Below are 23,229 nucleotides of genomic sequence, written 5' to 3' on the forward strand. Positions count from 1 at the left end.
ATAGGTGCTTTCAGAATTCATGAAAACTACAAAGATTTACTAAATAATCCATTTATTTATACAGTAAAATCTCTCTATAATCATAATGGTAGGACTAATTAATTTTATTATTATGAAAAGATTATAATTTAATAGACGTGTAGTTACAAAAAAAATTTATTTTATAATTTATATTTTAGTAGTACAATGTTAGAATTTCAATTCATGTTTTAATAGTATTATTATTTCAATTCAGCGCTTTAATTGCCTACTTTTTAAACGAATAGAATATCGTATCTTATAATCAGCAAAAATAAGTGTTCTTGATAAAATTGTAAATACAATTGTTACATGGTTAAACTAATATGAAGTCACAGACAATTGCTAATTGTTTTAAGCATTACAAGATTAGGACCCCTGATGTCGATGAATTGCAAGTTATAAATAAAGTGGATGAGAAGAATCAAAGAGTTATTGTAGAATTGAGTGATCAGATTTTACAACTTCATTACACTAATCGAATGGATATTAATGTCTTCCTCAATCATTCAATGAGCAGCAAGTCATATATATTTTAACTGAAGAATAAATCATTGTTACAATTACACAAGAAATGAAATGAAATAATCATGAGGATGATAGTATGGAAATATAAAAAGTTTCGTGCTAAGAAACTCCAAACATGCTTGAGAAGCTATAAATATTTTGACTTCAACAAGAACATGTCCATGCTAACGAGTAATGTACTCATAAGTTAAAAGATGTGATAAGAATTCTAAAGCATAAATCGTTCTCTCAAACAATTTTAAATAAATATTTTATTTCATCTTAAACCTTTAATGTAATAAATAATATTTTTTTTTTGTAATATACACATAATTATTATTATGTGAAGACAAATTTCCTTAATACGAGAATTAAAAAAATTATAACTTATTATAGTGTGAATTTATTCTTATTTATAACTATCTTAAGTTGGGAATATAATTTTTTATGATTATATAAAATTTATTTTTATATAAAATATCATTACAGAGATTTTTACTGAAATATTATGTGATGTATTTGAGTAGGTATCAATTTCTTTCGGGTTGGTTTAATGTGCTGCAGCTAATTCGTGCTTAATCAACTACTAAATATCCGTTAATACTAATAGAGATTAGCGGCGAAATCTCATCCCCCAATCCCCATACTCATAAACAGAATATTCCCGATTCATCCCCAAAAAAACAGTCAACTGGGTCCCAAAAGAATTACTCTAGGGTCCCACAAATTAGGGAAACGAAGACAAAAACGCCAAAATCATGAGTTAGCCGTTAAAGCTTGTAATAAGATCATCTAAAAAGAACCAGAGCCTCAATTTGTTCCATTAACTAAAACAAAACACACACTTTCTAATGATAACTCACTCGCCACTTTAATTTTTTTTCCTTCTTTTCTCTTCAATGGCGGATTTTGGATACTTATCGGATACGGATGACTCGGCTGTGGAAGATCTTATTTCTCAAGCCAAGGATCTCTCTGTTCTTGAACAGGTCTCTGCTATTAACTGTTCTGGTTTCACCGACTCGGTTCTTCCCTCTGAGCTGGAACAACGATTCCGCAAACTTAAGTCCTTTCTTCTTAGTGGGAACTCAAGTAAGCCCTTGTACCTGGGGGTATCCTTAATCCCAAGTTAAACCTGCTTTTCCTTTTTTATATGACACGTAATGGTTCTGAAGCAACATTTATTTTGGGCCTAACCCTAAAGGGAGGACATTGAATGTATGTGACTTGGTACATATCGCATCATAATTTATATAATTTGTTTACCTTTTAATAGTACATTCCTCAACATAATAATATTGTCTCAAAGAAAGAAATAGAACTAAAAAGAATTATACCTAATCTGTATAGTTACAAAAAGTTTCATTCTTGATACAAAGAATAATCTTTCATAGCTAATGCCATCTTGCTTGCAGAACATGGAGGCTGCATATTTTTTACAAGCCTCCCCTCTTTGCGCTAGCCTCTTTGGACCTCTCTCACCGCAGCCTCAATGCCTTCAACAGTGAGTCCACATTCGGCGCAAACTGAAACCAAATTCATCGTCAACACACATGTACCTTTAATACTCGGAAACCTTGAAGCCATTACTGGTTTACCACTCACATTGCTTCCATAAGCGTGAGATCGAGCCCTTGTCGCAGCGTCGGATTCACAAAGATATCAATGGCATTGTAAAATGCCCTCAATTCAGCGGGACTCATTGAACCCAAAACCACAACTCTAGAGCCAAAATCTCGGTAACGATTCTCCCATGGCCTGTACCCTGCAACGATTAAGTACACATCTGGGTGATCGATCATGAGCTTGGAGAAGGCCTCGTAAAGTAAAGGATGGCCTTTATCTTTCACCAATCTTCCGGCCACTCCGAGACAAAACTTGCATTTTCCGGACGCCGATTCTTGATCTGAAATTTTGCCTAAAGAAAGGTCCTTCACAAAGTCGTTTTCATTGACGCCATTGAGAATTACATGGACCTTTCACTCGGATTTGGTAACATCTCGCAACATCTCCCCACAACTATCCCTTATCGCAACGTGGTGGCGTAGTTTTTGAAGAACCGAATCTCTTTTAGTATTTCGGAACGACTCCCTGTAAGCTTCTGTTGAAAGCCGGCGAAATGGGCTCTTGAGTTTGCGCGTCAAGTCCTGGAAAATATCAGACTGCAAACTTTCAAGCGCGATTCCATGCCATGAAACCGCGAGATTCGGAAGTTTCGCGCAAGCCAATGAGGAAGCGCCACGCTCTCGAGTGAACCACATCGAAGGTTTCCCGTTGGTTCTCTTCATCAAACTGTCCCACGCTTTGTTGTATCTCCCACTTTCCGGGCTCCCCTCTCTGGCAGTGAATCCTTGGCGCAAAATTATCTATCTCTTGAGCCGTAGAGGGGCCGCTGCTCTGCACGGAGATGTAAAAATATGAACTTGATGCCTCGCGAGCCAGAGCCGTTGCAGAGTGTGCCATGCCGCTCCATGCCACCCGGGGTCTTCCCAATCGGCCATTTCCTCGAAAAACAGCAATTTTCAGAGTCTTCCCGGCGGATCATTCCACACAAACCCAAGACGATTCCATGCAAACCTGCATTGCGAAGATCACCAACCAGGCTTCATAACATGGTTGGAAACAATGCTTGTACAAATCGTTGTGTGGGGTGTGAGGAGAAAAAGAGCTGGAATGGTGAAGAGAACAACAGAAAAGAGTGGTGCAGAGATTGGACTGGTAAAAGGAGTTTTGTCTCTTGGGTTTGTTGTTGTGAGGGCCATTGTTTTGGGATTGAAAATTTGGAGAAATTCCAATTGTTTGTTGTGTTTTGGGTTGAAGAAAGTGGGTTCAAATTGGACATAATAGTAAATGGTGTGATGAAGTGTGAGTGTAGACACGCACTTACAAGTGGTGTTTTTGGAGTTTTCTTTAAGTGCGTTTCTCACGCCGTTTTTGGAAAAAAGAGAATGGTGATTCTTCAGTTTTGTGATATCCTGTCATCACCCACCTTGCTTTATGGGGCAATCAAATATTAATATATAATTTAGGGCCATTTCGTTGTGTTAATATTAAATACTGGGATAATACTTTTTAAATTGAAAATATTTGTGTGTTTGTAAAAATTATTTCACAATATTTTATGAAAAAGTACTTTTGGGGGTATATTGTCGAGAATATAATACCGATGGGGGGTTGTTATTAACTTACCTTGGTAATACAATTTTGTTTCCCATATTGCCCTAAAAGTTAAGATTTGGTCCAATAACCTTATATTTGTTAACATTTACAAAACACTCCATTCACCCATGAGACACTTTTGTCCTAACTTTTTAAATTTTTCGAACAACATTGCCCTTGTTTTGTCATTATTTACAAAAATGTCATTTACCCAAAACTGGCCACCACGCCAATACCGTTGACTGCCGTCAGAGGCTGCAAAAGTCGTCATAGTGGCTACGACCGACCGTATATGGCCGGTCGTGTGCGGTAGACTTTTTTCCAACAATGGATCACAGATCCTAGTCGGAAAAGGCTAATCTGGTTGTTTTATGACCAAATCTATGGCTATGAAACGTCAGGTCTTTGGTCGTGAAAGGCCAGCGTTTAGGTGCTGGCTAAGAGATATGCGCCAATTTGTGAAAGTAGGCTTTTCAGCAGTTTGTGCATTAGATGGTTGTAGTAGTGTTGTAAGTTAAATGCTTTTGGTTGCTAGGGTGTTTTTACTAAATTTGAATAAGTAAGGGTAAAAAATTATTCAAAATATAATAAAATACTGTTATATTATTTTAAAATAAGGCAATTTATTAATCTATAGAATATCTACCCATTTATCCTCCCAACCAAACATATTTCACAATTTATTCGAACCAACCAACGCATTTTCTAAACATCCCATTAATCTTCAGATGATCTTTTATTCCGTTAATATATTATCCTCTTATAAAAATATTATATGATAAGCCCCTTAAAGTATTTCTTGTCACATGAACCACAATCTTCAGTCTAAACTTTCCATTAATTTGACATTGCAGTTACTTTGTTACAAATGTTTAGTTCCATCCTTATCTTTTTTTTTTTTTTTTTGGAAGGGTGTCCAACATCTTCACTCACCTACTAATCTCTGGAACTCAAAGTTAATTCAGATAAATCTTCATGTGCACCTCTATTAGCAAGCAGTGATGAATTTAAAACTTCTTGAATAATACACCTATCATTGATCGTTGACTGTTCCTATGCTTTGTCTTAGTGCCTATTCTGAAAGGTTAAAACTTCTGAAAATGTCTAAATACCTCGATGGAAGCAAGAAAGTCAACTGCCGGGTAGGTTAGGCAGCCCATTGTTTGTTGAGATCCAATGAGAGTAATATGTCAAACAATTTTGGTTTATTTGAAGAAGACGCATATCATATTGACTAAGCAAATACAACCCCCATCTCATTTTATCAAGCCACATTTTGAGTGATTTGTGTTGCACGAATTTGATTTGGGACTTTATTAGAATAGACTCAACAACCTTGCAACTTTGCTTGCTCTTTCTGTCTCCACCACCATTTTTATAAATCTAAATTTTCAGTACACTTGACCTGATTATGCCGATGCTTTAGCTCCATGAAGAGGGTTCAATTTCAAGTACGTCTAAATTATATATGCTTAAATTTTATGAATTTAATTACTTATTTTACGAATGATTCGTTGATCCAATTAAATATTTTTTTTTGGAATATTTACTTCTTGGTATTGGAAAAGAGGCACAATTTTATAGAGAGGGATCATGTGCTTCCTGGTTTCTTAAATAAAATATTAATATTCATCAACTCTTTCCAGGAACTTAATTATTACACATGTTACATTTAATTTGACTCTTACTATATATTTATTTTTTATTGTATGAAAATGAATTTTAAATTAACATCCAAATTCTAGATTTCTTTTACAAATTCCCAAATGCACCTCTAATAATAATATTTAGAAAGTAAATATATACGTATTCTATAGTCTGTTTATTTATTGTCCGTTTTGAATTTAGAACCTTCAAAGAGACAAGCCCAAAGGTCATTGAAGGTTTAAATAACTAGCCGGGCCTGAAATTAGTGGTGGGCTAGGAGAAGCCCGAGAGAAACCTAACATTTTTCTTTTTATAATTCTTGCTAAATTGCTGAGTTTAAACAAAACAAATCACCAAACGAAATAAAAATGGAAGATCATTGTTACTGATCTTGTCACCACTTTATTCAGTGGTAATTTATATATATATATATTCACATTTTTACACACATAAATATATATATACACAGTAATTAAACTTACCTTATATCACACTATTGATTATAAACTTAATTTAACTACCTTCAATCATGATTTTCTGATGGAGTTCCAGGATAGGATTTTCTATAATTCCCATTTCTAGAGAAACTCCATTTTTAGTTGATTTTGGTGATGAACTGGCCATTGCCCACAAGAAACGCCATGTCCTTGAAATTTTGCAGGCTTTCAAGAGTTTCAACACGGTGGCATTCTCGGCCTATCTTTGGGGTTCAAACTTATGCATGCAGGCCAAAATGCCCATCTCCTTGCTCCTTTCACTGAATATTGGCCGGCAAGTTTTGGGTCATTATATAGCGCAATCTCCTGCTGCTTTTTAAGTATGTTTGCCCATCAACTAGGTTTTGCTCACTCTTTGTCCTTGTTTTGTCCATTGATCTTCTCCCTGTAGTAGTTCTAGTAGTACTACCCGAAACTATAAACGTCGCCCTTTGTAGTTAATGACCTGAAACAGTTAATTATGTATAATCCATTAGAAAACATGTATTGTTTTGTGTTTTCATTCCTGACAATATTATAAGAATCATTGGGTTAATGATATCATCTAAAATTCTCCTATACAGGTCTACAATCTAAACATAAATCTGGACTTGAGTTAACTCAGCTGTAAATATTTAGGGATTGAATGCCTAAATTAACATTTGTCAACGAAAATTGGGTTTTAGATTTTATAAAAAGCCTTTATTTGTGATATTATTATTGGTTGGATGTGTTACCTGTAGAGATAATTCAGGGGCAGCATATCCATAGTTACCCATGACTCGAGTGGTGACATGAGTATTGGATCCCTCAGGACCCATCTTGGCAAGTCCAAAATCTGATAATTTAGCTGTGAAATCCTGTAGTAATTAACCAAAAAAAAAATCATAATTTTGAAGCTAGCCTTATTATGTGAATTAATAGATAAAAGAGAGTTAATATAACACACAGAATCAAGTAAAATATTGGAAGTTTTGAGTCTCTGATATGACAGGTTGCTCACCCATCAAGAAGGCTAGCCCTTTGGCCGCTCCGATTGCTATCTTCAATCTTGTTCCCCATGGCAATGATATTGAGATCCCTTCAAAAAGCAAATTTCTAACTCTTATGGCTAATTTATTTATTCATTGATGTTAATGGAAACTAAACTAATAACTACTTTGAATAGTGATTTTCTAAGCTCCCCCGAGGCATGAACTCATATACAAGGAGACGTTCTTCTTCCTCGCAACAATACCCATCAATCTAACCAAATGTCCATGCCTCAGCTGTCCCAGAAATATTACTTCTGCCTGCAAAATAATAATAAAAATTAGTTCTTTGGAATAATTTTCTTCTTCTGTAAATTGATTTAAATTAATTAAAGTAATAATTGAAATACATTATATTTATATTCATAGTCAGATTATTATTTGTCAAGATGTGATTTGTTTTCAAAAAAAAAAAAAAAGGTAAGTTATTCTCCTCCTAGAAGGTTTGACTAATTAGATACAAGTTAGAAAAGGCATTTAATAATCTTTATCTAATTTTTTAAATCCTTTCTAATTAGATTTTTTTTTTTCTTCAAAATTTGCCATAAATACCAAATGTATTGTTTTTCTCAACGCAAAACATTAATTTGTTAAGCCTACAAAAAAACAACTAAAAATAAATAATTGTAACATCTCAAGCCATTCTCGGTGTCCTTGGAGGCCTTCAATGTCCAAAAGCTAACAGCAACAGCCTGAGCCTTCAATCCCTGCCTCAAATTACATCAACATAACCCTTATGCCAGTTCCGAATCCACCTTCTCCAAGCAGAAAATTGGTAGAAAAATTTGAGTGATGGAACGTAATTCACTCAATTGAAATCATACAAATCAGGTCCGAACGACGCGCAATATCCTCATTGATTCGCGCAGATGAAGAACGACTCAAATCAGAGAAAGATAGTCTTCGAAACGAAGGCAACGGCGCAATGTCCTTAGAGAAATCTGATTTAGATGTTTTACATCGCTGAAGTTGCTGAAAATGTTTGGTTTTCAGCTGAACAACAGTTTGAAGTAAGGTCTCCATGGTTTTGATCTCTCTTCATTATTCTTGTTTCAATGGAATTTGTTGAATGTAAAGAAAGTATTCTTCTATCTAAAAGCTAATCAAGAGATAACTTCAACTGCCCTAACCACTCTACTAAATCGGGCACTAGTAATAATTAAAATATCTTTGGTTAATTAAGTGTCACCTACGTAATTGTCTTCATGCAATATGGCCAATACTATTTTGAATAGTAAAATTTTTATAGGAATTAGTATGGTCAAGCATTTTTTGTTTCTTTTTATTTGCATAGGACAAAATCGAAAATTCTGTTGAGGTCACAAAACTGAAATATCAATAAACCCCCTTATACTTTTAAATGTTTCACAGAATTCCCCCAAGGTTTGTTATTAATACTAAGTTACCCCTTTATAATTTTAGCATAGTAAGTTAGTAACTACAAGTCTAAAATGCCCTAAAATTAATTATATCGGCGTTTGTTATATTGCAGTCTAATCTGAGACTTGAAACAAAAAATTATTAATTGTTTATGTCAAGCTTTATAATTTTCTTTTTAAACTTATAAATTTAAATCAAATTCGTGGATAGTGTCTCTATATGAGCCGGTTCAATCTTAAAACCTTATGCATAATTCAATTAGCTAACACCTACCTCATGTTGAGTGAGATTTGATCTAAAGTAGAACTAGATTTATTAGTTAATTACAACATTTTCATTAATTATTTTCGAACTTGTGAAATTTATAAACTCAAAAATGAATCTTGGTTAACTTATTTTTACAATGTAAAGCATGTTTTCCTTTGTGATTCTATTTAATTTTTTCTTATATATCTTCTACGAAATGAATAGGAAATTCATTATTTTAGATAAGTAAACTGATCTTTTTCTTTGTAAAATGTTTTGTAGCCTTACAATGAAACTTTTTGCAGGTTTTTCTTCTATGTTTGTTAGCTGGATGCAGCATCTGCTGGTTCAACACTGTGTGTTTCGTTCTTTGCATCAGAAATTTCCCTGCAAATCGAGCTCTGGCTCTCTCACTTACAATCAGCTTCAATGGAGTGAGTGCAGCCCTATATGCCCTTGCTGGCAATGCATTCAACTCTTCATCAAGTTCATTATATCTCCTTTTAAATGCTCTTGTTCCTCTCCTCGCTTCTGTTGCAGCCCTCATTCCAATTCTTCGCCAGCCTTCTTTAGACCCTCTTCCCCCTGATGGAGTTAAACGCGACTCTCTCATTTTTCTCATATTGAATTTCATAGCTGTTCTCACTGGAGTCTATCTCCTTCTCTTTGGCTCAAACTCATCAGGTGCAACAACAGCTCGTCTCCTCTTTGGTGGAGCCCTTTTTCTTCTTGCTTTTCCATTGTTTATTCCCGGTATTATATATGCTCGAGACTGGTTTCGTCGTACAATCCATTCGAGTTTTCGCCTTGAAGGCTCTGGTTTCCTTCTTGTTGATGTTGATGACCTCGAGCTGCATAAAGAGCTCCTTACCCGTGAGGCAGGTAGCTATGGAAATAGTCATCTTTTAAGCGAAAATGATGTTTCTACTTATAGTATTACTAGAAAGAAGAGCACTGAGAGTGATGGATGCTGTGAGACAGTGATGGGGAAAGATCAGTTAGCAATGCTTGGAGAGGAGCACTCGGCGAAGTTGCTTGTGCGCAGACTGGATTTTTGGCTATATTACATTGCATATTTTTGTGGGGGAACCATTGGCCTTGTTTACAGCAACAATCTCGGACAAATTGCACAATCCCTAGGACAAAGCTCCAGCACGACCACTCTTGTCACTCTCTATTCTTCCTTCTCCTTCTTCGGCCGCCTGCTTTCCGCTGCACCTGACTACATTCGCACGTAAGTTATCATTTGACCCAAAAGCTAATAATCAAAACTAATGTGAAACATTAACCAGACTTTTGTGTATGCAGGAAGATGTATTTTGCGAGAACGGGATGGCTGGCGATTGCGCTATTGCCAACGCCGGTAGCCTTCTGTTTGCTGGCCGTATCGGGGCAGTCAATGGCATTACATGCAGGTACAGCACTAATTGGATTGAGCTCGGGGTTCATATTTGCGGCTGCAGTATCAATAACATCCGAATTGTTTGGACCGAATAGCGTAGGAGTCAATCACAACATTGTGATCACCAACATCCCAATAGGTTCACTTGTTTATGGAGTTCTTGCTGCAATAGTTTATGATGCAAATGTGAGGTCTGGCCTTAAAGATATCATCACAGACTCGGTGGTGTGCATGGGGAGACAGTGTTATTTCTTAACATTTGTGTGGTGGGGATTCCTATCGCTTTTGGGTTTAGTCTCCAGTGTGCTTTTGTTTTTGAGGACTAGGCCTGCTTATTATCGTTTTGAAAGAAATCGTTTAACGCAATTGTATTAAGAGAGATCAATCATGTTAATTCATTAGGGGTAACTAGGCATCAAATGTATAGATTCATTAAATGTTTACTTGTATTCAACCTCTAAATTAAACAAACAAAAGAAACATTTTTGTATTCAGAGGCAGCACTAAACAAATTCAATAATGCAGTATTTATTGTCCTGTTACTGTTATCGACGTACATACACTTCTTATCCTTGTATATGTATGACATCTAATAATTTTTAACTTAAAAGACCATATTAAATCATTCTCTCATTTTTTACCATCAAGGAGCCAAAAACAATTGATTGAGGATTAAATTTTGGGCGTGATAATGGATGTTTTCCGACGCTATTATAATTTATTCCGAAGCATTCCAGTAAGTCATAATTCTTGTGGCGAAACTCAAGTAAGCCCTTGTACCTGGAGGTATCCTTACATCGCAAGTTAAACCTGCTTTTCCTTTTTTTTATATGAACGGCTAATGGTTCTGGAAGCAACATTTATTTTGGGCCTAACCCATAAAAGGAGGACATTGAAATGTATGTGACTTGGACTACCTATCGCATCATAATTTATATAATTTGTTTACCTTTTTAAGTACAATTCCTCAACATAATAATATTGTCTCAAAGAAAAGAAATAGAACTAAAAAGAATTATAACCTAATCTGTATAGTTACAAAAAGTTTCATTCTTGATACAAAGAAATAATCTTTCATATGCTAATGCCATCTTGCTTGCAGTGAACATGGAGGCTGCATATTTTTTACAAGCCTCCCCTCTTTGCGCTAGCCTCTTTGGACCTTCTCTCACCGCAGCCTCCAATGCCTTCAACAGTGAGTCCACATTCGGCGCAAACATGAAACCAAATTCATCGTCAACAACAATTGTACCTTTAATACTCGGAAACCTTGAAGCCATTACTGGTTTACCACTCATCATTGCTTCCATGAGCGTGAGATCGAGCCCTTGTGGCCGCAGCGTCGGATTCACAAAGATATCAATGGCATTGTAAAATGCCCTCAATTCAGCGGGACTCATTGAACCCAAAACCACAACTCTAGAGCCAAAATCTCTGTAACGATTCTCCCATGGCCCTGACCCTGCAACGATTAAGTACACATCTGGGTGATCGATCATGAGCTTGGAGAAGGCCTCGTAAAGTAAAGGATGGCCTTTATCTTTCACCAATCTTCCGGCCACTCCGAGAACTAAACTTGCATTTTCCGGGACGCCGATTCTTGATCTGAAATTTTGGCCTAAAGAAAGGTCCTTTACAAAGTCGTTTTCATTGACGCCATTGAGAATTACATGGACTCTTTCACTCGGGATTTGGTAAACATCTCGCAACATCTCCCCACAACTATCACTTATCGCAACGTGGTGGGCGTAGTTTTTGAAGAACCGAATCTCTTTTAGTAGTTTCGGAACGACTCCCTGTAAGCTTCTGTTGAAAGCCGGCGAAATGGGCTCTTGAAGTTTGCGCGTCAAGTCCTGGAAAATATCAGACTGCAAGCTTTCAAGCGCGATTCCATGCCATGAAACCGCGAGATTCGGAATGTTTCGCGCAAGCCAATGAGGAAGCGCCACGCTCTCAGAGTGAACCACATCGAAGGTTTCCCGTTGGTTCTCTTCATCAAACTGTTCCCACGCTTTGTTGTATCTCCACTTTCCGGGCTCCCCTTCATGGCAGTGAATCCTTGGCGCAAAATTATCTATCTCTTGAGCCGTAGAGGGGCCGCTGCTCTGCACGGGAGATGTAAAAATATGAACTTGATGGCCTCGACGAGCCAGAGCCGTGTGCAGAGTGTGCGCATGCCGCTCCATGCCACCCGGGGTCGTCCCAATCGGCCATTTCCTCGAAAAAACAGCAATTTTCAGAGTCTTCCGCGGCGGATCATTCCACACAAACCCAAGACGATTCCATGCAAACACTGCATTGCGAAGATCACCAGACCAGGGCTTCATAACATGGTTGGAAACAATGCTTGTACAAATCGTTGTGGTGGGTGTGTGAAGGAGAAAAAGAGCTGGAATGGTGAAGAGAACAACGAAGAAAAGAGTGGTGCAGAGATTGGACTGGTAAAAGGAGTTTTGCTTCTTGGGTTTGTTGTTGATGAGGGCCATTGTTTTGGGATGTGAAAATTTGGAGAAATTCCAATTGTTTTTGTTGTGTTTTGGGTTGAAGAAAGTGGGTTCAAATTGGACATAAATTTAGTAAATGGTGTGATGAAAGGTTGGGGAAAGTGGGAGGGTAGACACGCACTTAAGCAAGTGTGTGTTGGGTTTGGAGTTTTCTTTAAGTGCGTTTCTCACGCCTGTTTTTGGAAAAAGAGAATGGTGATTCTTCAGTTTTGTGATATCCTGTCATCACCCACCTTGCTTTATGGGGCAATCAAATATATAATATATAATTTAGGGCCATTTACGTTGTGTTTAATATTAGATAACTGGGATAATACTTTTTAAATTGAACAGATAACAATATTTGGTTGGTTTGTAAAAATTTATTTTCAGAATATTTTATGATAAAAAGTACCTTTTGGGGGGTATATTGTCGAGAATATTAATACCGAGAAGGGGGAGGGGGGATTGGGTTGTTATTAAAACTTATCCTTGGTAATACAATTTTGTTTCCCATATTGCCCTTAAATAGTTAAGTATTTGGTCCAAATTAACCTTATATTTGTTAACATTTACAAAACACTCCATTCACTCATGTAGACACTTTTGTCCTAACTTTTTAAATTTTTCGAACAACATTGCCCTTGTTTTGTCATTATTTACAAAAATGTCATTATACCCAAAACTGGCCACCACCGCCAACCATCGTTGACCGTCGTCAGAGGCTGCCAAAAGTCGTCATAGTGGCATATAACCGACCGTATATGGCTGGCCGTGTGCCGGTGAGGCTTTTTTCCAACAATGGATCACAGATCCATGGTCGGAAAAGGCTAGATCTGGTTGTTTTATGACCAAATCTATGGCTATGAAACGATCAGGTCTTTGGTCGTGAAATGACCAGCGTTTAGGTGCTTGGCTAAAGAGATATGTTAGCCAGATTTGTGAAATGGTCAGGCTTTAAAATGCTTTTTGGTTGCTAGGGTGTTTTTACTAAATTTGAATAGTAAGGGGTTAAAAAAATTATTCAAAAAATGATAATAAAAAATACTGTTATATTAATATTTAAAAATAAAGGCAATTTATTAATCTATATAATATATCTACCCATTTATCCTCCCAACCAAATATATTATTCACCAATTTATTCGAACCAATCAAACGCATTTTCTAAACATCCCTAGTAATCTTCAAGGTGATCTTTTATTCCGTTAATATATTATCCCCTTATAATAAAATATTATATGATATAAATGTCCCCTTAGAGTATTTCTTGTCACATGAACCAACAATCTTTCAGTCTAAACTTTCCATTAATTTGACATTGCAGTTACTTTGTTACACATGTTTAGTTTCTATCCTTAATTTTTTTTGGAATGGGTGTCCAAGCCATCTTGCACTCACCTCAACTAATCTTTCGGAACTCTAAAGTTAATAGTCAGATAAATCTTTTCAGTGGCCACCTCTATTAGCAATGCAAGTGGATCGAATTTAAAACTTCTTGAATAATACATCCAAAAATTCTGATTGATCGTTAGACTGTTTCTATGCTTTGTCTTAGTGCCTATTCCTGAAAGGTTAAAACTTCTTGAAAATGTCTAAATACCTCAAGTGGAAGCAAGAAAGTCAACTTGGCCGGGTAGGTTAGGCAGCCCATTGTTTGTTGAGATCCAATCGAGAGTAATTAAAGTCAAACAATTTTGGTTTATTTGAAGAAGACGCATATATTGACTAAGCAAATACAAACCCCCATCTCATTTTATCAAGCCACATATTGAGTGATTTGTGTTGCACGAATTTGATTTGGGACTTTATTAGAAATAGACTCAACTAAATTATAAAACCATTTTAGCAACTTTGCTTGCTCTTTCTGTCTTCCACCACCATTTTTATAAATCTAAATTTTCAGTACACTTGACCTGAGTTATGCCGATGCATTTAGGCTCACATGAAGAGGGTTCAATTTCAAGGTACGTCTTAAATTATATATGCTTAAATTTTTTGATTTTATGAATTTAATTACTTATTTTACGAATGATTCGTTGATCCAATTAAATATTTTTTTTTGGAATATTTACTTCTTGGTATTGGAAAAGAGGCACAATTTTATATAGTATGGATCATGTGCTTCCTGGTTTCTTAAATAAAATATTAATATTCATCAACTCTTTCCAGGAACTTAATTAATTACACATGTTACATTTAATTTGACTCTTACTATATATTTATTTTTTATTGTAATGAAAATTGAATTTTAAATTAACATCCAAATTCTAGATTTCTTTTACAAAGTTCCCAAATGCAACTCTAATAATAATATTTAGAAAAGAGTAATATATACGTATTCTATAGTCTGTTTATTTATTGTGCCGTTTTGAATTTAGAACCTTCAAAGAGACAAGCCCAAAGGTCATTGAAGGTTTAAATAACTAGCCGGGCCTGAAATTAGTGGTGGGCTAGGAGAAGCCCGAGAGAACGCCTAACATTTTTCTTTTTATAATTCTTGCTAAATTGCTGAGTTTAAAACAAAACAAATCACCAAAACGAAATAAAAATGGAAGATCATTGTTACTGATCTTGTCACCACTTTATTCAGTGGTAACTTTATATATATATATATATATATCATTCACATTTTTACACACATAGATATGTACATATACACAAGTAATTAAACTTTACCTTAATATACACACTATTGATTATAAATCTTAATTTAACTACCTTCATAATCATGATTTTCTGATTGGAGTTCCAGGATAGGATTTTCTATAATTCCCATTTCTAGGAGAAACTCCATTTTTAGTTGATTTTGGTGATGAAACTGGCCATTGCCCACAAGAAATCGCCATGTCCTTGAAATTTTGCAGGCTTTCAAGAGTTTCAACGACGGCTGGCATTCTCGGCCTGTCTTTGGGGTTCAAACTTATGCATTGCAGGGCCAAAATGCCCATCTCCTTGGCTCCTTTCACTGAATATTGGCCGGCAAGTCTTGGGTCTATTATATAGCGCAATCTCCTGCTGCTTTTTAAGTACGGTTTTGCCCAATCAACTAGGTTTTGCTCACTCTTTGTCCTTGTTTTGTCCATTGATCTTCTCCCTGTTAGTAGTTCTAGTAGTACTACTCCGAAACTATAAACGTCGCTCTTTGTAGTTAAATGACCTGAAAACAGTTAATTATAGTATAATCCATTAGAAAACATTGGATTGTTTTGTGTTTTCATTCCTGACAAACTAATTAGAAGAATCATTGGGTTAATGATAGCATCTAAAATTCTCCTATACAGGTCTACAATCTAAACATAAAGTCTTTGACTTGAGTTAACTCATGCATGTAAATATTTAGGGATTGAATGCCTAAATTAACATTTGTCAACGAAAATTGGGTTTTAGATTTTATAAAAAGCCTTTATTTTGTGATATTATTATTGGTTGGATGTGTTACCTGTAGAGATATATTCAGGGGCAGCATATCCATAGGTACCCATGACTCGAGTGGTGACATGAGTATTGGATCCCTCAGGACCCATCTTGGCAAGTCCAAAATCTGATAATTTAGCTGTGAAATCCTGTAGTAATTAACAAAAAAAAAAATCATAATTTTGAAGCTAGCCTTATTATGTGAATTAATAGATAAAAGAGAGTTAATATAACACACAGAATCAAGTAAAATATTGGAAGTTTTGAAGTCTCTGTATATGACAGGTTGCTCAGCCCCATGCAAGAAGGCTAGCCCTTTGGCCGCTCCGATTGCTATCTTCAATCTTGTTCCCCATGGCAATGATATTGAGATCCCTTCAAAAAGCAAATTTCTAACTCAATTATGGCTACACTTTTATTTATTCATTGATGTTAATGGAAACTAAACTAATGAAGAAACTCACTTTTGAATAAGTGATTTTCTAAGCTCCCCCGAGGCATGAACTCATATACAAGGAGACGTTCTTCTTCCTCGCAACAATACCCAATCAATCTAACCAAATGTCCATGCCTCAGCTGTCCCAGAAATATTACTTCTGCCTGCAAAATAATAATAAAAAATTAGTTCTTATGGGTTTAGTTAATAGAAAGAATAATATTTCTTCTATCTGTAAATTGATTTAAAATTAATTAAAGTAAATAATTGAAATACATTATATTTATATTCATAGTCAGATTATTATTTGTCAAAGTGATTTGTTTTTCAAAAAAAAGGTAAAGTTTATTCTCCTCCTAGAAGGTTTGACTAATTATATACAAAGTTAGAAAAAGGCATTTAATAAATCTTTATCTAATTTTTTAAATCCTTTCTAATTAGATTTTTTTTTTCCTTCAAAATATTGCCAATAAATACCAAATGTGATTGTTATTTTTCTCAACGCAAAACATTAATTTGTTAAGCCTACAAAAAATGATATCTCAAAATAACAACTAAAAATAAATAAATTGTAACATCTCACAAGCCATTCTCGGTGTCCTTGGAGGCCTTCAATGTCCAAAAGCTTAACAGCAACAGCCTGAGCCTTCAATCCCTGCCTCAAATTATCATCAACATAGCCCTTATGCACAGTTCCGAATCCACCTTCTCCAAGCAGAAAATTGGTAGAAAAATTCTGAGTGATGGAACGTAATTCACTCAATTGAAAATCATACAAATCAGGTCCGAACGACTGCGCAATATCCTCATTGATTCGCGCAGATGAAGAACGACTCAAATCAGAGAAAGATAGTCTTCGAAACGAAGGCAACGGCGCAATGTCCTTAGAGAAATCTGATTTAGATGTTTTACATCGGCTGAAGTTGCTGAAAATGGTTTGGTTTTCAGCTGAACAACAGTTTGAAGTGAAGGGTCTCCATGGTTTTGATCTCTCCTTCATTATTCTTGTTTCAATGGAAAGAAAGAGTGAAGTGTGTTTGTTGTAATGTAAAGAAAGTATTCTTCTTATCTAAAAGCTAAATCAAAGATAACTTCAACTGCCCTAACCACTCTACTAAATCGGGCACTAGTAATAATATTAAAATATCTTCGTTTTCTTTGGTTAATTAAGTGGTCACCTACGTAATTGTCTTCATGCAAAAATTGCCAATACTATTTTGAAATTTGAATAGTATAATATTATAGGAATTAGTATGAGTCAAGCATTTTTTGTTTCTTTTATCGAAAATATGAAGGGGAGTAGTTAAAGAGTGAGGTGATGAGTGATATATACAATATCCTTTCCCTACTCCACTTGAACAATATATTGTATGCATACTCTACTCTGAAACTGTCATCTCTTGTAGTCGATATAGAGCTTCTGTTGAAACATTTTGGGATTAATTAACAACTCATAAAGTTGCATATGATTTGTTCTATGGTCGTTTTATATCAGCAAGGGGAAGGGCAATACAAATAAATGGGTATATTTCTCAATTTCAATATTCTATGTTTATGATTATGATGCGCCTTAAATAGCTTTGGTAAGTAATCAAAATTTTTTTAATGATGAATTATTTACAGTAAACCATTATAATTTAACAAAATCAAATGGAATGGGGGTTAGGATACAAATGTCAAATAGGTGCTTTCAGAATTCATGGAAACTATAAAGATTTACTAAACAATCCATTTATTTATACAGTAAAACCTCTCTATAATCATAATGATACGATTAATTAATTTTATTACTATGAGGAGATTATAATTTAATAGAGGTGTAGTTACAAATTTTTTTTATTTTATAATTCATGTTTTAGTATTAGGATTTCAATTCATGTTTTAATAGTATTATTATTTCAATTCAGCGTTTCAATTGCCCACTTTTTAAACGAATAGAAGATCGTATCTTATAATCAGCAAAAATAAGTGTTCTTGATAAAATTGTAAATACAATTGTTGTATGGTTAAACTAATGTGAAGCTACATACAATTGCTAATTGTTTTAAGCATTATAAGATTAGAACCCCTGATGTCGATGAATTGCAAATTATAAATAAAGTGGATGAGAATAATCAAAGAGTCATTGTAGAATTGAGTGATCAGATTTGACAACTTCACTACACTATACTAATCGAATAGATATTAATGTTTTCCTCAATCATTCAAATGAACAACAAGTCATGTATATTTTAACTGAAGAAGAAATCATTGTTACAATTACACAAGAAAAGAAAGGAAATAATCATGAGGATGATAGTATGGAAATATAAAAAGTTTCGTGCTAAGAAGCTCCAAACATGCTTGAGAAGCTATAAATATTTTGGCTTTAACAAGAATATGTCCATACTAGCAAGTAATGTACCCGTAAGTTAAAAGATATGGTAACAATTATAAAACATAAATCATTCTCTCAAATAATTTTAAATAAATATTTTATTTTATCTTAAACCTTTAATGTAACAAATAATATTTTTTTTTTGTAATATACACATAATTATTACTATGTGGAGATAACTTTCTTTAATATGAGAATTAAAAAAATTATAACTTATTTTAATGTGAGTTTATTCTTATTTATAACTATTCTAAATTAGAAATATAATTTTTTATGATTATGTAAAGTTTATTTTTATATAAAATATCATTGTACAGATGTTTTACTATAATATTACGTGATGTATTTGAGTAGGTATCAATTTCTTTCGGTTTGGTTTAATGTGATGCAGCTAATTCGTGCTTAATCAACTACTAAATATCCGTTAATACTAATAGAGATTAGCGGCGAAATCTCATCCCCCAATCCCCATACTCATAAACAGAATATTCCCGATTCATCCCCAAAAAAAGAGTCAACTGGGTCCCAAAAGAATTACTCTAGGGTCCCACAAATTAGGGAAACGAAGACAAAAACGCCAAAATCATGAGTTAGCCGTTAAAGATTGTAATAAGATCATCTAAAAAGAACCAGAGCCTCAATTTGTTCCATTAACTAAAACAAAACACACACTTTCTAATGATAACTCACTCGCCACTTTAATTTTTTTTCCTTCTTTTCTCTTCAATGGCGGATTTTGGATACTTATCGGATACGGATGACTCGGCTGTGGAAGATCTTATTTCTCAAGCCAAGGATCTCTCTGTTCTTGAACAGGTCTCTGCTATTAACTGTTCTGGTTTCACCAACTCGGTTCTTCCCTCTGAGCTGGAACAACGATTCCGCAAACTTAAGTCCTTTCCTGCAATTAATGCGAAACCTAAATCCTCCGGGGAGAAGTCTCTTCAGCGTTCTAAGAGCGAGTTGAACGACTCACGGGGAGAGTGTGAGCAGGAGCAGAGCCGAGATGGGAAGCTGGGTTTGGAGAAAAAATCTGAGCTTGGTTACGATTCTTTAACGGAAAATGAGATTTTCTCGGACTGGAAATATTTTAAGGAAAAATCCAAACGAGGGTCTGATTCAGCTCCCTTTTCATCGAAATCGTTTTCTTCTCCATTGAGTTGTACAAATTCATCACGGGGTTCGCCTTCCCCGCCTCGAAAGAGCGGTTGTTTTTGGTGTTCTCCTAAGAAAAATATCCGGCCAAAGAGCAAGGAAGATCGATCAGTGATGTGTAAAAACGACGAGTTCTTATCGGATTTGGGTATTTTCTCAGTGAAAGAGCAGCAAAAGATGCTAAAGAAGGCAATGAAGGAGGAAGAAAAGGTTAGCCGAGAGGCAGAGAAGATCGTGAAATGGGCAAAACAAGCGTCAATGAGAATGAGTGCTCATGACATTGAAGATGAGCTCAGCGATGATTAGAGTGCAAATGAATGAGTATAGGTTAAGGGTTTTGATTTTTGTTTAAATTCATTCGTTAATTACTGGAAGCTTTTCTGTTTTCTCTTTGATGCTTGCGTTGTAAAGGCTTATATACATATTTTGTTAATGGAAGTGTTGAAATTGTTTGATATTGCTATTTCCAAGTGGTGCAGAATTTTGTTTTCAATGTAAGGGTTGGTGTGATTATAAAATTTGGACTACTTACCTGCCTGAAAAACATCACTTTCGTGACACAGGAGAATTATATGGATTATGTGAAACCAAAATTTGGAGTGAAGCAATTTTTGTAGTCTTGCCATGTTTTGATCATTGCAATGTATTATGGTTTGAACATTCTATTATATAAACATGTTAATGTGGAGTTGTCTATGAATTCTATCTTTTTTGTATTCTTTTATGTGATGGTTTTGCAAATGCATCTTGACTTGTAGTTAAAGTTCATGATATCTTATCTGGATGAAATTCTTTCTGAAGTGTTCCAGAAAAACAAGAGTAAATTTCTAGTATGTATGAAACAAGAGTAATATTAAGAGCAATGGTTCGACCATTTTCCACATCTTGCAATTGAGATTTCATCAAGGGGATGTGATCATCTTCCATGCTTAATTACAATAAGTTCCTTAATTAGTATTATCTTTTAAGTCACTGGTTTCATGTATAAACGTCTGGCTTTTCATCTGATATTCTGTTTTTCATAGTATGGCTGATGGCAGTTTACAATTTCTTATAACTGCCTGCTATAAAGCAATTTATTAACAGGATTAATGAATTATAAACTTGTAAGTAATTCTACACATTTTAAATCTGACTTTGGATTTGTACAGAGCATTATTCATAAATCATAATACCCATTATTTCTTATTTTATATCAAATTGATGATCGACTCTCTGATACATTTCAAATGTCATCTAATTTTACCATCAAAATTATATGTTATCATATCTAAATACAAATTGATCGTGGCACACCGTATTATGAGTTGAAATAGGAAAACTTAGGAATATAAAACATTACTCATTCAATAAAACTATACGTATAAAATTAATTAATTTCTAGCCTGTGATCATTGACCTTCCCAGTTCTTATCATAATTCATATCCTCTTTTGAGTAACGTGCAGTTTTTAATATTCTCTGCCTTTACATATTTCTCAGGCAGCCCGACCCTATAAATATGCTGCACAAATATTCAAATGATCTCACCAGTCACCACCTTTCTTCTACTCTCACAAAAACAATGGCAGCCACTTTCAGATTAAGCTCACTAATTCGGTTTTCTCTTATCGTAGTCTTTACGTTTGCAGAAGCTAATAACAATGGTGGACGTTTCACAGTTGATCTCATACAACGTGACTTCCCTCTCTCTCCCTTTTATAATCCTTCCGAATCCCATTTTGATAGATTGCATAACGCTTTTCTTCGTTCAATTTCACGTATGAACCATCTCAAAGCAACCTTATCACCGTCATCACACTCTATAAAAGTTCTCCAGTCCCCGCTGGTGTCCATTGGTGGAGAGTATTTCATGAACATCTCCATCGGCACCCCGCCTGTCGAGTTAATCGGAATCGCCGACACCGGCAGCGACCTCACGTGGATTCAATGCAAGCCATGTGAAGAATGCTACAAGCAAAAACCTCCCTTGTTTGATCCCAAAAGATCTTCAACCTACAAGATTTTAACTTGTGAATCTCGTTACTGTTCCGCACTTGACCTCGCCAAACGTTGCGAATCGCACAGAAACTTATGTGAATACAGTTACTCTTACGGAGATTACTCCTTCACTGAGGGAAATCTCGCGGTAGAAAATTTCTCCATTGGCGATTCAACTTCAGGAAGTTCAGTTACTCTTCCGAAAATAGTTTTTGGTTGCGGACATGATAATGGTGGCACGTTTGATGAAGCGGGATCCGGCATTATTGGCCTCGGCGGGGGCTCTCTTTCTCTAATCTCTCAATTGGGATCATCAATCAAAGGAAAATTCTCTTATTGTTTGGTGCAAACTTCGTCTTCGGAAACAACAAATTATGCGACGAGCAAGATAAATTTTGGTGCTGAAAGTTCTATGAATGTTTCAAGTTTTGGTTCGACTCCGTTGGTTGATAAAGAACCGGCAACTTATTATTACGTTACATTAGAAGCCATTAGCGTCGGAAAAAATAAGCTGCCATACACGAATTCTTCAAACGGTGATCATAATTTTGCAGAAGGCGAAGAGGGTAACATGATAATCGATTCAGGGACGACTTTAACGTTTCTCAGGAGTCAGGTTTACGACAAAGTGGCGACGGTTCTGGAGGAAGAAATTGGGTCTAAGCGTGTTAGTGATCCGAGGGGTGTTCTTGGAGCTTGTTTTCGAGTTAAAAGCGAGAGTGATGTTGATCTTCCCGTTATCACAGTTCATTTTAGTGGCGGTGCGGATGTGAAATTGCATCCATTAAATGCATTCATGAGAGTGGAGGAAGATTTGGTGTGCTTTAGTATGGTACCTTCAGATTCAGTTGCCATTCTTGGAAATTTGGCTCAAATGAATTTCCTGCTGGAATTTGACTTCGAAAAGAAGACGGTGTCTTTCATGGCAACTGACTGCTCAAAGCAGTAGGTTATATATATATATATATATATATATATATATATATATATATATATATATGCCAAATTGATATATTATAAAATATGGTTTAAAATACAAGCTAGCATATATAAATGAAAATGGGAAAGTTCAATTTTTATTTTAAAAATTAAAAGTAACAACTGTAAAGAAGAGTGATCCAGCTAAGCGATTTTTTCATTTCTTGTAAATGAAAATGAGTGAAGGAGAATCGCAATTTCCCACATGTTCAAACACATTTCAAATATAAGCCTAGAAGATACTAGAGCTATTGTCTGAAGATTAAAATAACAAAACTATTTTTTAAATTTTTTAACTACTTAAGGTGAATTGATGGTTGCAGAGCCACTAAGAGGCCTTTTACTATATGATTTATTTTATTTACTGAAGTAACTAAAATCCCAACATTGTCACCTAAATCTTAACTCCGTGCACATCGAGTTCAATGTTTCCACAGTGGGGTTTCCGTTTGTTCTTCTTAGTTGTCACCTTCTTCTTCTTTGGCATTATGAAGCTTCTTTGAACACCACAAATCCACAAATGTATACATGAGATATT

At 35.2% G+C, this 23,229-nt stretch overlaps 5 protein-coding genes and 2 pseudogenes across 5 annotated transcripts; 3 read left to right on the top strand and 4 right to left on the bottom strand.

Moving 5' to 3' along the window:
* Window positions 1–1,862: 1,862 nt before the first annotated feature.
* On the bottom strand, window positions 1,863–3,955 carry LOC116104830 (annotated as a pseudogene).
* A 1,971-nt stretch (window positions 3,956–5,926) lies between these two features.
* LOC116104831 lies at window positions 5,927–8,469 on the bottom strand (annotated as a pseudogene).
* A 161-nt stretch (window positions 8,470–8,630) lies between these two features.
* On the top strand, window positions 8,631–10,397 carry LOC116104832 (protein NUCLEAR FUSION DEFECTIVE 4-like). The gene is given in 3 exon segments (XM_031391260.1): window positions 8,631–8,642; window positions 8,707–9,698; window positions 9,773–10,397. Coding segments are annotated over 3 exon segments (1,473 nt in total). The 3' UTR covers window positions 10,242–10,397.
* A 469-nt stretch (window positions 10,398–10,866) lies between these two features.
* LOC116104848 (D-inositol 3-phosphate glycosyltransferase-like) lies at window positions 10,867–12,467 on the bottom strand. The gene has a single exon (XM_031391274.1). The coding sequence runs from the start codon at window positions 12,350–12,352 to the stop codon at window positions 10,889–10,891; it is 1,464 nt and encodes a 487-aa protein (XP_031247134.1). The 5' UTR covers window positions 12,353–12,467; the 3' UTR covers window positions 10,867–10,888.
* Window positions 12,468–14,955: 2,488 nt separating this feature from the next.
* Window positions 14,956–17,243, bottom strand: LOC116104849 (probable serine/threonine-protein kinase PBL15). The gene is made up of 5 exons (XM_031391275.1): window positions 16,786–17,243; window positions 16,231–16,366; window positions 16,005–16,141; window positions 15,792–15,915; window positions 14,956–15,509 (listed from the first exon to the last, which is right to left on the bottom strand). The coding sequence occupies exons 1-5, from the start codon at window positions 17,200–17,202 to the stop codon at window positions 15,079–15,081; spliced, it is 1,245 nt and encodes a 414-aa protein (XP_031247135.1). The 5' UTR covers window positions 17,203–17,243; the 3' UTR covers window positions 14,956–15,078.
* Window positions 17,244–19,204: 1,961 nt separating this feature from the next.
* Window positions 19,205–20,326, top strand: LOC116104851. Its single transcript, XM_031391277.1, has one exon. The coding sequence runs from the start codon at window positions 19,306–19,308 to the stop codon at window positions 20,038–20,040; it is 735 nt and encodes a 244-aa protein (XP_031247137.1). The 5' UTR covers window positions 19,205–19,305; the 3' UTR covers window positions 20,041–20,326.
* Window positions 20,327–21,297: 971 nt separating this feature from the next.
* Window positions 21,298–22,662, top strand: LOC116104833 (probable aspartic protease At2g35615). The gene has a single exon (XM_031391261.1). The coding sequence runs from the start codon at window positions 21,298–21,300 to the stop codon at window positions 22,660–22,662; it is 1,365 nt and encodes a 454-aa protein (XP_031247121.1).
* Window positions 22,663–23,229: the final 567 nt, after the last annotated feature.

This window comes from Pistacia vera, unplaced genomic scaffold, assembly GCF_008641045.1.
Source record: "Pistacia vera cultivar Batoury unplaced genomic scaffold, PisVer_v2 Contig487, whole genome shotgun sequence".
Classification (NCBI taxonomy): domain Eukaryota; kingdom Viridiplantae; phylum Streptophyta; class Magnoliopsida; order Sapindales; family Anacardiaceae; genus Pistacia; species Pistacia vera.

What these genes read in the sequence shown, in the direction of transcription:
- LOC116104851 (XM_031391277.1), top strand. Translation starts at nt 19,306, where the DNA reads ATGGCGGATTTTGGATACTTATCGGATACGGATGACTCGGCTGTGGAA.
- LOC116104848 (XM_031391274.1), bottom strand. Translation starts at nt 12,352, where the DNA reads ATGGCCCTCATCAACAACAAACCCAAGAAGCAAAACTCCTTTTACCAG.
- LOC116104833 (XM_031391261.1), top strand. Translation starts at nt 21,298, where the DNA reads ATGGCAGCCACTTTCAGATTAAGCTCACTAATTCGGTTTTCTCTTATC.
- LOC116104849 (XM_031391275.1), bottom strand. Translation starts at nt 17,202, where the DNA reads ATGAAGGAGAGATCAAAACCATGGAGACCCTTCACTTCAAACTGTTGT. An exon ending in AGAAAATCACTTATTCAAAA is followed by an intron (nt 16,142 to 16,230) that starts GTGAGTTTCTTC and finishes TGCTTTTTGAAG; the next exon opens with GGATCTCAATATCATTGCCA. An exon ending in CCAATATTTTACTTGATTCT is followed by an intron (nt 15,916 to 16,004) that starts GTGTGTTATATT and finishes TAATTACTACAG; the next exon opens with GATTTCACAGCTAAATTATC.